This window comes from Cricetulus griseus, chromosome 7, assembly GCF_003668045.3.
Source record: "Cricetulus griseus strain 17A/GY chromosome 7, alternate assembly CriGri-PICRH-1.0, whole genome shotgun sequence".
Classification (NCBI taxonomy): domain Eukaryota; kingdom Metazoa; phylum Chordata; class Mammalia; order Rodentia; family Cricetidae; genus Cricetulus; species Cricetulus griseus.
In genome coordinates this window covers 111,967,296-111,983,613 of record NC_048600.1, presented here as the reverse complement: position 1 = coordinate 111,983,613, position 16,318 = coordinate 111,967,296, and the positions used below count along the sequence as shown (strand labels likewise).

Genomic DNA, 16,318 nt, shown 5'->3' with positions numbered 1-16,318 from the left:
GAATTATAGTGGCCTCCTCTCTTCCCTCTCATTCCCTAAATTTGGGTGGCTTAACAGAGTCACCCTTACCACAGAACTAGGGACTGAAGTCACAGGGAGAGAAGAATGACAGCTGGAATGTGAAGAACCTGATTTGCAGCTGACTGTAGGTTTGGGTTTCCAGAAGCACAGACCGACCGCACAGTATAGTGCTATCAGGGGCCTCTGACGCCCTACACTCCACCCACCCCAGAGCCCGACAGAAAGAGGGGCCCTAGAGTCACATTTCTGCCACACTCCCATAAGCACTCAGCCTACAGATTGTTTCAAGTGATCAGGAGAATTAAAACATACCCCAACCCTGAGTTGCTCTGTAGCACATCTATTTACAGTTATTTTTTTCTTCCTCCTCACCTCTCCCTGGAGGTAAATCTGGGTTTCAAGCTGGGAAGTCACTGGGTAAGGGGATTCCCCTAGTGCAATGCCAGTGACTAGTTTCCTGGGAAAGGGGGCAGGGACGAATTCCTGGCGATGACAGCCTCACATCCATCAGCTGGGATAGCCCTAGCTGCTCACACAATTGGCCTAGGCTGTGAAAATGGTAGGGCTCTGTAGCTGCGGTAAATCCACAGGAAAAAGCCACACCTGGAATATCGAAGTACTTTGGTCCAGGTTTGGTGACTAGAGAAAGGGAAAGAGGGGCATCTAGCTCATTGCAAAATCAGAGGCCATTGCCCAGCTTCAGGTAGGACAGTAAGAAACAGCTACTAGTGTTTCCTATTAGGGGAAAATCCCACAAAACCCACAGGAGAGCTGTTGACAAAGCTTCTTGCTGCTTTGCCGGGCAATGTCTCTTCTCTTTCTTTGGGAGGGGACAAGGGAATTAAAGGGATTAGGCTACAGCCTCAACGTGAGACCACCCAATCTTCCACTGAAGAGACCACATTCCCATAAGCAGATAAAAAAAAGCAGTTCCAAAGGGAAATTTTTCAGTGCTCTTGCAGCCCGCCCACCTTAAACCTGTATTACAAGCTTTGTACAACATACAAAATAGACCAACAGTTTGGAGGATCACAGTCCCATCTTCAGTAGCAAATATACACGGTAATAAATCTGTTTTTAAAGCAGGACCAATTGATGTATAAGGCAAAGACATTTAAATTAGGTGCTGTATCACCAACATGCTCTTATTCAGATCTAAACCCAGGCCTTTTTTGGTTGTTGTTCTATTAGGCAAAGACAATGAAAATATAACCAATACCCACATGACATAGTCCAAATCTGGGGACTATGAAGGACGCAGGTCATGTCGAGGAAGGTATCAGCCCCAGTGAAAAGCTGGGGTTTGGCTTTATTTGCTATATTATATATTCTGATGTTCTTTGATTCAGTAAGGGGAAATCTCTATACACTTTGATAACATTGTACAAAAGGCATCAACTCCCATTTCAAAAACAAATGGGAAGACTTCACAGTCAAAGTTCAGCAATTGGCATCTACCCTGGAACTCTTGCACGGTCAGATCTTCTCCCTCTCTCAGTTCTGTTCACATCAGGATGCTGGGGATACTCCTGGGAGGTGACTAAGGTATTTGAGAAGAAGAATGATAAACAGTGAACAATTAGAAGTCTGGTGACATCTAATCACTGCCTGTCCCAAGAGTCAAAGTGGTCCAGGAGATAAATGGCAGAGGGTAACACCCAATAAATAAATAAACCAAGTTAAGCCCACCTTCACCAGCACTGGAAGATTTGGGTTTCACCTGGCATCATGCACAGATCCTTAGCCTATGTTCCACTAGATTAGAAAGGTCCCTATGAACCGGGTGTGGTAGTGTACGACATTAATCCCAGTACCTGGGAGGCAGAGGCAGGTGGATCTCTGAGTTTGAGACCAGTCTGGTCTACAGAGCAAGTTCCAGGACAGCCGGGACTACATAGAGAAACCCTGTCTTAAAAAATAATAATAGTCATAACAACAACAACAATAATAAAGAAAAGAAAGGTCCCTATGACAGTTAAACCCTGTGACATATCTGAAGGTTTTTAACTAGCTTCCCCTAATCGATTCCAAGAACCACCTGGTCTCCCCATGGTCATGGAAGGTTTGAGCAGCCTTTGCCAAAGGCTATGACTATAGGAAACCAACTTTTCTGGTGTGTGGAGTCCCTGGTGCCCCACACTGCTGTCAGAGAAGAGACACTCACTGTCCAACAGACCAACCTCAGTTGAAACATCCATTTTTCTTGTGCTGTTTACCTACAACCTGGAAGACAAAGAACAATGTATTGCTGGCTGCCAAGGAAGACCCACTGATGGACTGAGGCATACCTCCCTAAGTCTTTGTGCTTCTTGGTTTAGAAGACTCTAAATGTGCCCTTTCTACTCTGTGGTCTTAGCCCCTGCAGTCTTGGGAAGGTAGGGTGGCAGAGAAAACAAGAAGAGCCTGCTGTGTCAGAGGGGCATGAGATGGGTACGAGCAAGCTGTCGAGACCTCTGCAGCCCCAGAGCCAGGCCCTCCCATCAAGTGCTTCCTTCTTGCCTTAGTCTCCCCAGAGCATTCTCCAAGGCTGAAGGACTCTAAAGGCTGCTGACCACTTCAGGGTTAATCAGACAGAACTGAGGCTGATTTAAGATTGAGGTTAAGGTCCTCATCCCCTCTTTTCATCTCTTAGAGGAAGTTTCTGGAGTTTCTGAATTGGGAATGTGAATAATGCACCCAACAAAAAGCAACTCTTCCCTTGAGGGACTGGGAAAGGACGTCCTTCAGCCTAGCACCCCGGGGAAGGGCCGAGGGTCCCAGGGAGTTCAGAAGGCCCTGGCCCCTTAGTTGCAGAAGAGCTGACTAGCTCTGGAATGATCCTCAGTTTACCTCATCCCCTTCTTTTATTGTTTAGTTCAACTGATTAGTATTTAGTGTATGTACAACTCACCCCTCGGAATGGGTAGAAGAAAGTTAAGAACAAAACCAAAACGCTCTTAAGAATGAAGAAGCTCCATTTCCTTGTCCTTTCTATAACCTGACCTTTAAAACAGATCACTTCTCTGCAAACCCCCTCCCTGCTTCACAAAAAGTACCCTTTCCTCAGCAGTCCTGGCCACACCAACCTCCTAAACTATGGAATATAAACACACACCACACTCCCCCCTTGGTGAGTAATGGCAGACAGGGGTCCATTCTCCACCCTGCCCAACATGAGTCCATTCACCATAACAAGGCACCTTTCCCTGGAAGAAAGCAGGAGACATGGAGCTTTCTCCTCTTCTGGCTAGCAGGGCTTGCTGGAAGAGGTCTGGATACAGGGTTTGAGACCCTATTGCCAACAGAAAGAATCCAATCACCAAGTCCAGAGATGAGATGCATAGATGGAGCTGGGCCGGGAGGATGCTTAGAGTCTAGGGTTGGTCGCACTGGAGAAACACTGTAGGAGCTCTCATGCAGGTTCTAGGGTTGGGGGGACCATCTGAGAAGAGGAGGTCCATCTTTTTCCTGAGGAGCAGGAACAAGCTAGGCTTCACCTGAGAATAGGTGGCAGAGGTGGGGCTCCACGGGCAGCTGGAGAAATAAGAACCATAGATATTCAGCTCACATACCAGACCTCTGAAATGAGACAGGCTCCTTACATTAATTTTTAACATCGGGGACTAGGGCTGAAGAGACAGCTTGCTAGGGAGTACTTGCTGCCAGGCCTGCTGACCCGAGCTGAATCCCCAAGCTAGATCCACTTGGTGGAAGGAAGGCGAGAACTACCTCTTGCTGCCCTCTCCATGTGCAGAAGCCCATTGTGACCCCAGAAAATATACCAATTCTGTGCTGCACACACTCATGGACACTGTCTTCACCCCCTCGCACCTCGGTTTGTTTTGCTGGGGTATACTCTTTGAAGATGCTTATATTCTTCGGGAGCAGGGAAGTCCTCTACTGGGTGGAAGGAGTACTTGGACTCAAAATCATCTGTGAAGAAAAGAGAAGAGTATTGTCATGGCTCCCACAGACTTCTTAGGACCCTCCCTATTTACTAATCTCCTGTGGGTTCTGCTGTATGGAGAGCCTGCTTTCCCCACCAAACCAAAGTTCCCGAGACAACAAAAGCATCACCCTGGGTGCCTCTAATGTACAATGCATCTCCAAAGATCCTTTATCTGGGGGCTGGGGAGGTGGCATGGTCAACATGGTGCTTGTGCAAGTATAAGGACCTGAGTCTGGATCCCCAGCACCCATGTAAAAGTCTGGGTGTGGTGACAGGAGCCTGTAACTGAGGGTTGTGGAGGCAGAGATCAGGGGATCACTGGAACCTGCTGGCCAGCCAGCCAGACCAATTGTGGAGCTCCAGATTCATTCAGACATCTTATCTCAGAAAACAGGGTAGAGAGCAATTAAGAAAGACACCTAATGTTGACCTCTGGCCTCCATAACCACTTGGACACATACATATGCACACATACATCTGCACATGTGAACATATATATATATACAGAGGAAGAAATTTAATTCTTTCAAATTGTGTGGGTGTGTGTATGTGTATGGGTGTTTTGTCTAGATGTACGTTTATATACCATGTGCATGCAGCACCCACAGAAGCTATAGGAAGGTATCAGATTTCCTGAGACAGAATTACAGACTGTTTGTAGAGACCCCATGTTGGTGCTGGGAATTGAACCTGAGTCCTCTGAAAATGTAGCGAATACCTTTAACTACTCAGCTATCTCTCCAGCCCCTTTCTGTGCTGGATAGTTTTTTTGTTTTTTTGTTTTTTGAGACAGGGTTTCTCTGTGGCTTTGGAGGCTGTCCTGGAACTAGCTCTTGTAGACCAGGCTGGTCTCGAACTCACAGAGATCGGCCTGCCTCTGCCTCCTGAGTGCTGGGATTAACGGTGTGAGACCACCTGGCCGGATAGTTTTATGCTAACTTGACACAAGGTAGAGTTATCTGAAAGGAGGAAACCTCAATTGACAAAGTATCACCATAAAATCTGGCTATAGGGCATTTTCTTAATTAGCAATTAATGGGGGATGGTTCAACCCATTGTGGGTAGTGCTATCCCTGCACTGTGATCCTGGGTTCTATAAGCAGGCTGAGCAAGCCATGGGTAGAGCCAGTAAGCAGCATCCTCCATGGCTTCTGCATCAGCTCCTGCTTCCAGGATCCTATCCTGTTTGAGTTCCTGTCCTGACTTCCTTCAAGCAATATGAAAGTGTAAGCCAAATAAACCCTTTCCTCCCCAACTTGTTTTTTGTTCATCTCAGTAATAGAAACCCAAATTAAAGCAACTTACTATTATTATTACTTTTAAGACAGGGTTTCTTTGTATAGACCTGGCTATTGTAGAACTCACTCTGGCCTAAAACTCAAAGAGATCTGCCTGCCTCTGTCTCCCAAGTGCTTTGGATTAAAGGCATGTGTCTGTTTTGAGACAGGGTCTCACTATGTAGCCTTCACTAACCTCGAACTATGAGACCAGGATGGTCTCAGACAGAGAAAGATCTGCTTGTCTCTGCCTCCAGAGTGCTGGATCAAGGTGTGTGCCCATGACCAGAACCAGTACCCAACCCTTTAAAGTTCCTAATGTAAAAGAGTCCCAGCCTGACTCTTTACATCTTTCCACCAAAATTCAGACACTATGGGAAAGGAGCACCATTATGTATGCAAGCAGAAAGAAGCATTGCTTTGCTCCAGAAACAAGGTGGGTTTAAAAGACTATTTCTATAGGAAATGAACGAGGTGGTAGTTGTTAACCTCAAATGGGAATATGTGCCTCTAGCTAGTGATTGTTTTACCCAGAAAAATTTTCTTTCAGACTTGGTTACCCCATATTGTTCTACAACACAGTTCAGCCAGTGATGTCTTGCTCCACTACTGCCTGTGACCACTTTATAAGATTCAAAAAGTCTTATGGGTATGGCCTGATCACACTTCAAGAGTTCTTTTTTTATTCAAAGCTTTCTCTCTTGTTTATCTAGGGTCTTGCTATGTATTTCAGACTGGTTTTGAATTTAAGATTCTCCTGGGTCAGCTAAACCATGTGCTGGGGTTACAGACAGGTGCCACCATGCCCCACTACATCCAAAGGTTTCTGCAATAAGAATGTATGTTCAAGCCAGGAGTTGGTGACGCACGCCTTTAATCCCAGCACTCGGGAGGCAGAGGCAGGAGGATCTCTGTGAGTTCGAGGCCAGCCTGGTCTCCAGAGTGAGTGCCAGGATAGGCTCCAAAGCTACACAGAGAAACCATGTCTTGAAAAACCAAAATGTTCAAAGCAAACCCTAGTGCGTTTGTTAAGAACAGGTTGGACTGTGTCGGGGTAGTAATGGAGGAGCATCCACTGAAAAACCTAGAGTATAGAGTATCAAGAGTTTCAAGAGACCTCATGGTCTACTCCACAGGTCTTCAACAGAGGCCTGACAACATCTCTGACAACTTTTACACATGGCTCCATTCTAGACCATGAGGTGAATCCTCTTAAGTAGAGACCTCAACATTTATAAGCTTGGAAAAGTTGATCAATATGCTCCTGACCTAGTCTATTTCCCAGTTCTATACATAATAAAGTTGAGTTCAAAGAAATGAAATGACTTCCTCAAAAAACATAGCTGACTCGCCACTGACCTTTGTTTTTGTAGTGCTGGGGCTCACACTAAGGTTCTCTGTCACCTAAGCTTGCTTGGCTTTCTGTGCTGTGGGATCGAACCCATGACTTTGCACATGTTAGGCTAGTGCTGTATCTCTGAGCTTCACCCCAAGCCTCTTGAGTTTTTATGTAAGCAGGAAGGAACTCTCCTCCTTGGATACATAATTCTAGGACACATGTGAATACAGAGCACATTCTCTGTGACTCTTGTGGGGACTTGAGAGTAGCTTTAGTATTGGCATGACCTCTGATAATGTGATTTTAATCTGTTCATGTAAGGAAAGGAATGTCAATGGATTGGACACAGGAGTCCAAGGAAAAGTTAGGAGGGGAACTGCTATGAACAAACACTACTTCCCTAGGCTACTCTCCATCTACAGGAGCCATCTGGCAACTAAGGCACCAGTCCATGAAGTCACTACCGGAGCTGTGACACAAAGTCACTAACTACTAGCCGTGCAGTGGTGGTGCACACTTTTAATCCGAGCACTTGAGAGGCAGAGGCAGGCAGATCTCTATGTATTCAAGGTCAGCCTGGTCTACAGAATGAGTTCTAGGACAGCCAGTGCTACACAGTGAAATCTTTTCTTGAAACAAACAAATCACTACTTACCCAAGAAGGAACGAACAGTGGTGATGGAGTCTCTATGGCCATTCCTCAAGGGGGGTGGTGGAGGAGGGGGTGGCCCAGCTGGCGTCCTTGAGGGTGGAGGTGGAGGCTTTCCTCTGCTCGGTGGTTCTGACCCATGCATTCGGTAAGGTGGTGGGGGAGGGGGAGCATCCCTGGCACCATTTCGGACCATGGGTGGTGGAGGTGGAGGAGCTGCAATTAAATTCCAAAGCAGTTAGGCTTGGGCTGGAGCTGGCAAAGGAGAGAAGGGTTTGAGAGACACAAGCTAAGAAACCAGCCTGGGGGAGGCTAGTGAGGGAGCAAATGTGAGGAATGACACAGATGTACAGAAATGTTGTGATGAAATTCATTGTTTTATACACCGACTATAAAAAAATCATAGAATGCCAGGCATTAGTGGCAGACGTCTTTACAGCATTCAGGAGGCAGAGGCAGGTGGATCTCTGAGTTCGAGGCCAGTCTGGTGAGTTCCAGGACAGCCAGGGCCTCACAGAGGAACCCTGTCATCACAGGAAGGGAGAATCAGACTCTGCCTGGGGTGATGAGTGAGTCTCGGTAGATTACTTTTCCTACCCAGAGCGGTGGCTGCTTTCCCGCCACATTTGTTTGTTTACTTTTGGTCCGATGGGTGTTTTTTGTGTTTTGTTTGTTTTCCGAGACAGGGTTTCTCTGTGTAGCTTTGGAGCCTATCCTGGCACTCGCTCTGTAGACCAGGCTGGCCTTGAACTCACAGAGATCCGCTTGCCTCTGTCTCCCGAGTGCTGGGATTAAAAGGCATGCACCACCAACACCCGCCTGGGTGGTTTTTTTTTTTTTTCCCTTCTTTTTTTTAAAATGGTGCTTATCTACTTATTTATTTATTTGTTTGTTTGCATAACAAAACAGTGTTTCTCTGTGTAGCTCAGCTATCCTGGAACTCATTCTGTAGACCAGGCTGGTCTTGAACTTGCTGCTTCCTGCTCAGCCTCCATAGAAACAAATATACATTATCATATAATACTGTCATAATGTGATTTAACAGAAATAAGTCCATGAATTACTTAGACACCCTTTACATAAAACAAGTTCATCAAACAAACAAACAAACAAAAAACAAAAAACCCTCAACTCAAGAGACATTTGCCCAATGTTACACAACAAACAAAGCCACTACTCAAAAGACTTAGGCTACTCAGGACTGGTGCTCTGGTTACTGAGAGGGGCAGCGGGCTGAGGCCTCTCCTTGGCTCATGTTGCTCATGGCTACTGGGCAGAATACAACTCATAACATGAAAAGTAGGCAATCTGCAGACCCTTGAACTACTCACCTCAACCCACATATCAAATCTGTTTCCTATTACAGAATGGGATTAGAAAGACAAGGGACTGCTCACATTCAGAGTCCTTTAAGGTGGGCTGGAGAGATGGCTCAGCAGCAAAGAGCACTGGCTGCTCTTTCAGAGGAACTGATTTCAATTCCCAGCACTCAATGTGGCAGCTCATACCTGTCTGTAATATCAATCTAGGGAATCTGACACCCTCACCCAGACATACATGCAGGCAAACCACCAACACACACACACACACACACACACACACACACACACACACACACAGATGTGACTTTAAAAACAAATACTTTTAAAATCTCCAAGTTAAAAACTTCTATTTTTTTAATTTACTTATGTGTATGTGTATTTCTCTGCATGTGTGTACGAACCATATGCATGCCTAGTGCCAGCAGGGATCAGAAAAGAGTATTCATTTTCCCCTGGAACTGGGTGCAGGGAACTGAACATGGATCCTCTGGAAGAGCAGCCAGCACTCAACTACTGAGCCATCTCTCTAGCTGTATCCCCCACCTGTCCCATGCAATTTTTTTTCTTTAAACCTGAACTTTGTCGAATCCTGAGCTATCTTATGGCTGTAGGCAGGGACTGCCATGCCATCAATGTTATCAGGTTGTTGTCTGGGGTGCCCTCTAAAAGACTGCTACTGAGTGTGTAAATCTACATGCAACATAACCAAGCAACAAGCCTGGGGATGGACTTTTTATTTCTTAATTTGTATTTATTTTCATTTATGGGTATGTGTGGGTGTCTGCACGTCTGTATGTGTGCACAGGTGCCCAAGGAAGCCAGAGAGGGCAACAGATCCCTTGGAACTGCAGTTACAGGAGGTTGTGAGTTGCTGTGATATGGGTGCTGGGAGCTAAGCCCAGGTCTTCAGGAAAAGCAGCAAGTGCTCTGGCAACCATTCTATTTGCATACAGACACACCCAACTAGGCCTTTACCAAGGTTCCTACATTGCTTCCCTAGATGTTCTTTTCTCGTTTCAGCCACACAGTCTCCCTATGTAGCCCAAGCTAGGCTCAAACTCCTGTGGCTCAAGCCAGTCTCCTGCTTCTGCCTCCAACACAGCTGGCACCCATTCCTGAATTCTTGAACCTATCCCAATTTGCTTCCTCTTTCAACTACCATTTCCCGCCAATGCTGCACAGAAGGGTCCCTGATGCTCAGTCCACTGTCAGTCCTGTGTCCCACTGACCTTTCTGCAGCACTGCACACAGAGGACCACTTCCTTTATCTTGGAGTTTTTCTGCCACTTTAACAAGCCCATGGGGTTTTTGTTTTGTTTTCTTGCTTTTTAAAATTTTCATTATTTTATGTGCATGGGTGTTTTGGTTACATGTATACCAGTGCACCATGTGTGTGCCTGATGCCCTTGGAGACCAGAAGAGAGCATCAGATCTCTTGAAACTGATGTTACAGACAGTTGTGAGTCAATGTGTGGGTGTTGGGAAACCAACCCAGGACCTCTGGAAGAGCAGTTAGTGCTCTTAACCATTGAGCCATCAACTCTCCAGCCACCAAGCATGTATTTTTTTTTGTTGTTGTTGTTTGCTTGTTTTTTGGTTTTTTGACAGGGTTTCCCTAGCTGTCCTGGACTCACTTCTTAGAGTAGGCTGGCCTCAAAGTCACAGAGATCCACCTGCCTCTGCCTCCCGAGTGCTGAGATTAAAGGCACGTCACACTATGCCTGGCTAGCATGTGTTTTTTGTTTGTTTTTAATTAAAATTTATTTAGAGCCAGGTATGTTAGTGCACACCTTTGATCCTGGCATCACGGGACACAGGCAGATGGATCTCTGCGAGTTCAAGGCTAGTCTGGTCTACATAGCAAGTCCCAGACCAGCCAAGGAAATATATAGAGACCCTGTCTCAAAAACAAAACAATACACTGGGTGTAATATTAGTTCAGTTCAAGTCTTTGCAAAGTCCTAAATGTTCTCCCAAGGAAGATCTAGCTCTCCCACCGTCACTCCTGCAGCCCCCACTCCTCCCTCCCACTCATTCTAGTTCTTTTCTTTCTTTTTTTTTTTCTTTTTTTGAGACAGGGTTTCTCTGTGTAGCTTTAGAGCCTATCCTGGCACTCGCTCTGGAGACCAGGCTGGCCTCAAACTCACAGAGATCCGCCTGCCTCTGCCTCCCGAGTGCTGGGATTAAAGGCGTGCGCCACCCATGCCCGGCATTCTAGTTCTTTTCAATGAGCTCCCTGCTGTCCTGTGTTATGAATGTTCCTTCTCAGATCACCTTCTCCTCCCCCTCCTCCTCACTGTCACCATAGAATCTTTTCTCACTCTAACCTCTTCCCCCAATTCAAAACACCAGCATCCTTTCCCTAGTATATTCTTAGCTGGTTTGCATTTCTTTAAATGTACTGTATGCCATTATTGATATATATGTACTAGGTTGTCCACAACAAGTTTTTTATCAGTTCCCTAACAATTACCAACATATAAAAAGGCACCCAATAAACTGGGTGAATACATGAATTCCTATTCTAATCACTGAAGAGATCTCTCAGAAAAAGTGAAGAGGAAAAAAAAGCTTCTAAACACTTACCTGCTCCCCTACTAGGAGGGTCTCGGGCTGGGGGAGGTGGCCTGTTACTCAACAAAAAGGGGGAGGCTGAGGTGGGTGGAGGAGGTGCAAGGCCTCTGACGGGCCCAGGTGTCTTCCTATGCAAAGAATTGTGTCTTTGTGGCAGCTCAGGAGCTGACTCATTAGTGGGGCTTGAGGGCCCATTGGGTACCCCAGGCGGCTGGCGGTAAGGCGGTGGGGGAGGAGCCAAAGACTGGCCACTTGGTCCCGATCTGATATTCACAGGGGAAGGAGGTGGTTTTACAGGGGGTGGAGCAGGATGTCCTTCTCGACTGGGGTGCAGCCTTTGTCCAGGTGTTGGAGGCAAGGGTTTCTCCCTGTTGTAGGCCTGGGCTTTGCTGTTGTGCAGAGGCAGAGGAGTTGGGGGCGCATTAGCACGCCGCCCTGGGGGTGGTGGGGGAGGAGCAGAGGAGCTGTGTTTCATGCCTGTACCGCTAGTGGTATTGGGTCGAGAGAGGTCCGGTAAAGAGGGTCTCTGCATCCGGGGCAGTTCTGGCAGGGAAGCTCGGCTACTGTCGCTATCATCTTGAGGACGCCCACCGGCTGTAGACACTGGAGGCCTTGGAGCAGCAGCTCGAGAACTGGGGACTTGCAGGGCTGTCTTACCAGCTAGAGTCTCTACAAATACACCAGACAACACTGTGTTAACAGTCAAGTGTGTATTGGTCAGTTGTCTGCTCAACCCAGCCTCCTCAGTGCGCCTTGCACAACAGCTGAGAAAGTATCAGCAATTCTTGGGTGTTTACCTTCCTGTGGCCCTGGGATCAAGCTCAGAGCCTCATGTAGGCAAAGCACTTGCTCTACTACTGAGCTACATCGTTAGCCCTAGTTCTGAGTTTTAATCAGGTTTTCAGACTCAGGGCCTGTTGACATAAGCTGAACACATTTGAACTGAACTATTTTTATTTTACTTTTTATTTATTTTTGGGGGGGTACCTATGTAGCCCTGGCTGTCCTGGAACTCTTCTGCAGAGGAGTGCTAGGGACTGAACTCAGGTCTTCATACATACTTAGCAAGCCTTCAATTCATTGAGCTATAACCCAGAACTTAAAATCTTTGTTTCTTTAAGGCTGGCTCTCATTCTTGTGGTTCAGTCTGGCCTCAAACTTGTGATTTTCCTGCCTCGGTCCTGCAAGTGGGATTGCACTCACACACAACAGCAGCTCATATTTTCTTTACCTAAAGTTAAACACATTTTTATTTACCCTCAGCTTTGCAACTATTCTTGTTCCTCCTTCCTCCCACCCTGAACCCCAGTATTCAACCTAAGACAGCACACCTGAAGCAAGTCAAAAACACAGACACAGTTGGGAGATACCCCAAGAGATAATTTCTCAGATACCTGAAGCATCCTTGGCTCCTACAGGCCGCAGCTTCGGTACTCCTCCTTGAAAGAGACCTCCCTTGGGTTGCAAAGCAGCAGCTCCAGGGCCATAACCACCACCACTCCCTTTGGGCTCTGGAAGGCATAAGGAAGGTTTTCATTTCCCATGCTCTGAGCTGCTGACCAAGTCAAGTCTGAGAAGAAACAATTCCTTCCTCCATCTAGGCTCTAGTTTACAATCTTGCTTTAGCCTCTCTATCAAGAAGCGGCAGCAACAGCAGCAGCACTACCACTAAACACACAAACAAACCCAACAACACCTAGGCCTTGCAGCTGCACACATTCAGGCAAAGATTATTACAGAAAACAAGCGAACTAAGGGGCAAAGGGCAGGAGGACCATTTTTATTTAGTGTGAGGAGAACAACTCAATTGAAACAGACATGTTTGACATCGTTCTCTGGGCTCTCTTCCCCATTAGGCCAGTGGCTCAGGGGGATGAAGTGTGAACAGACTTTTCTGAGGCCTACAAGAATGGACATGTACAGCAACTGTAAATCCATCCTTGGTTTCAGACGCTTCTAGGAATGTGGTAGTCTCCTGACAGAATAGCCACCGTGTGCCCTGAAAAACACTACTAGCAGCAAGGGAGGAGTTTTAACCCTAGAAAGAGTTAAGGAGAACCTTTGTAACATTCAACTCTACAGCTGGAAGGAAAGTCAAGATACCCAGGACACACTGAAGAGAACACAAAAAATGTGATGGTCCAGGGGTCCTCTAATCCTGGACGCTGACTCTACCCTAGGACAAAAGCTTATACTCACTCTCGATGACAGGAGCACTCCGATCATTAATGTTGGTCACCTTCTTCAATTTGGTCCCTTTGCAAATGTCTTGTAAGAGGGCCCCTCGGTTCCGCTGCTCATCTCTGCTGAGTTTGGGCTGTTCTGTGTTTGCCTGGAGGAAGAAGGAAATGTGTTAAGTCTACCCCAAAAGAGCTCTTTTCATCACAAGCTTGGAATAAATGACTTAAGCCAAGGGATTCCATAAGATGCCTAGGCACTAATTCAGACACGTGTGCCAAGTGCACCAACATTCTTCAGCATCCTGCTCCCTTCTGTGAAGGACACAGAACTCCCTCCTATTCACAAGCTTCTGAGAGGAGGGCAAGACTAACTGGGGAATTTGTGTCTTGGACACATTAACATGGCACCACCAGCAGCATAAGCTTTTACTGGGCACCCATTATGACTCAGGCATTGTGCTAAGCATGACCTAGATTACCTCATTAAACCCTGAAATACTCCTACCGAAAGGTATCATTATCATTATCCACATTTGAAAAGTGTGGATCAGAAGCTGAATAGTTTCCGATGGTCCTGCAATTATAATTGGTCAAACAAGAATGTGAATGCAAGCCGGACGTTGGTGGTGCACGCCTTTAATCCCAGCACTCGGGAGGCAGGGGCAAGCAGATTTCTTTGAGTTCGAGGCCAGCCTGGTCTCCAAAGTGAGTGCCAGGATAGGCTCCATACATAGCTACACAGAGAAACCCTGTCTCGAAAAAGAAAAAAAAAAAAAGAATGCACACCACAACGCTGACTGACTCTGCAGAATCTTATCCCAGTGTGATCTGCTACCTTCCTATTTCTTTGTCTTCTACAATGTTATACAGTAGACCTTGTAGCCCTACTCCAAATCTGAGGAAATAATGGTTCTAGAAAGTTAAGGGCACATGATTAGCAAATGCTGGAAACATTTTTTGTTTGTTTTGTTTTTCAAGACAGGGTTTCTCTGTAGCTTTGGAGCCTGTCCTGGAACTCACTCTGTAGACCAGGCTGGCCTTGAACTCACAGAGACCTGCCTACCTCTGCCTCCTGACTGCTGGGAGTAAAGGTGTGCACCACTAACACCCAGTTGGAACCAATTATTTTAAAATTTTTTTTAAAGATTTATTTATTTATTATGTATCCAACATTCTGCTTCCATGTACATCTGCACATCAGAAGAGGGCACCAGATCTCATAACAAATGGTTGCAAGCCACCATGTGGTTGCTGGGAATTGAACTCAGGACCTCTGGAAGAGCTTTTAACCTCTGAGCCATCTCTCCAGCCCCTGGGACCAATTTTTTAAACTTCAAAATGTTATTTGTCATTATTGTGTGTGCCCGTATTGAATGTTCAGAGGTCAGAGGACAACTTTCCCAAGCTGGTTCTCCCCTTCCACTTTGGGGTCTGGAGAGTGAACTCAGGTGGTCAGGTTTGCACAGCCTGTGTAGCCCTGACTGTCCTAGAACTCACCCTGTAGACCAAGCTGGCCTCGAACTCAGAGATCTGCCTGCCTCTGCCTCCACAGTGTTGGGATTAAAGTTATGCGTGGAGTTGGAAAGATGGCTCAGGAGTTAAAAGTGGCAACTAGTCTTTTGGAGGGACCCCCAGCACCCACATGCAGCTTACAACTGTCTATAATCCCAGTCTGGGGAATCCAGTGCCTCAGATGTCTGCAGGCAATTGCACATACCCACATATAAACACATAATTAAAACTAAAAAGAATCCTTTTAAAAAAGACTTAATTATTTTTATTTAAGGTATGTGAGTGTTTTGCCTGTATGTGTATATATGTTTTGCCGGTATGTATGTGCATTACTTGTGTACTCAATGAGATACAACTAGGGTTATAAGTCATTATGAGTCACCATGTGGATGCTAGAAACTGAATCCAGGTTCTCTGCAAGAGCAGCAAAGTGTTGCTCTTAACTTCTGAACCCCAAAACTTGAGCTCTACCTGCTTCTGCCTCTCAAGTGGTTGAATTAAAGGCATGCCCTTACCATACCCTACTTTTTTTCTTTTTTGATAGAGTGTAAAACATAATAGACTTGGCTTTAAAATGGACTGGAGGGGCTGCAGAGATAGTTCAATGGTTAAAAGCACTGACTGCTCTTCTAGAGGACCTGGGTTCAATTCCCAACACCCACATGGCAACTCACAACTGTCTGTAACTCCAGTTCTAGGGGACCCCACACCCATGACAAAGCATCAATGCACATAAAATAAAAATCAATTTACAAAATGAACTGGAGCTGGAAAAAGAGCACTTGCTGATGCTCCAGAGGACCTGGGTTCAATCTTTGCTCCCACATGGCAGCTCATTATCTATAATTCCGTTCTAAGGGATCTATCTTGATAGTTCTCCTGGCCTCCAAGGACACCAGGCACTCACATGGTACACAGATACATGCAGGCAAAACACCTATACACATAAAATAAAACAATAACAAAAATTTAATGAGCTGACTGGGAGTAGGAGAGGAGATGAAATAATGGTAGCAGGAAAATACCACCTCAACTCCTCATCCCCTCTCTCTCAAGGATGTCAGAGAAATGAGACTAACCTATTTGTAGGACAGGTAGCTTAGGTAGAAACCCTAGCTCCATGTATCCAAATCTCCATTTGGAATGAAGACAGACAGGGAACAAAATATGTCAGTGTGTTCCTCTGAGGACCTTTCAGAAGTTCAAACTAACTGAGTCACAGGGTTGTGTGTTTTCTGCTTGCTACACTGCCTACTATTAAGTCTGTCTCCTAAATAAATCTGCAAGACCAGAGTGCAGTTGGGCAGCTACTCAGGCCTACAATCCAGAAGGCATGCAGAAGGCAGAGAAAGAAAGATCACACTGCACGTTAGAAGCCAGTCTGACCTACATAGCAAGCTCTTGGCCAGTCACACAGCAAGATCCTGTCTCAAAATGCTAGTTAAAGTTCAAATATATATTAAAATTATAGATGGTATTTAAAGCTATTAGTGGACATGGTTATCTCATATCTGTA

The 16,318-nt window shown here is 46.0% G+C and overlaps 1 protein-coding gene across 3 annotated transcripts in view; it reads right to left on the bottom strand.

Annotated features, from left to right (window-relative positions):
* Window positions 1-386: 386 nt before the first annotated feature.
* Window positions 387-16,318, bottom strand: part of Wipf2 (WAS/WASL interacting protein family member 2) — a 35,293-nt gene continuing 19,361 nt past the window's right edge. For 2 of the 3 annotated variants that reach the window (XM_027424111.2, XM_027424112.2), the window contains exons 3-8: window positions 13,310-13,442; window positions 12,505-12,621; window positions 11,123-11,779; window positions 7,221-7,430; window positions 3,832-3,933; window positions 387-3,534 (exon numbers count right to left, since the gene is read on the bottom strand). In XM_027424111.2, the coding sequence (XP_027279912.1) occupies window positions 3,494-3,534; window positions 3,832-3,933; window positions 7,221-7,430; window positions 11,123-11,779; window positions 12,505-12,621; window positions 13,310-13,442 (1,260 nt within the window). In that variant the 3' untranslated portion in view covers window positions 387-3,493. Of the gene's footprint in view, window positions 3,535-3,782; window positions 3,934-7,220; window positions 7,431-11,122; window positions 11,780-12,504; window positions 12,622-13,309; window positions 13,443-16,318 lie in introns of all 3 variants that reach the window. The other variant, XM_027424113.2, reaches the window with a different exon arrangement.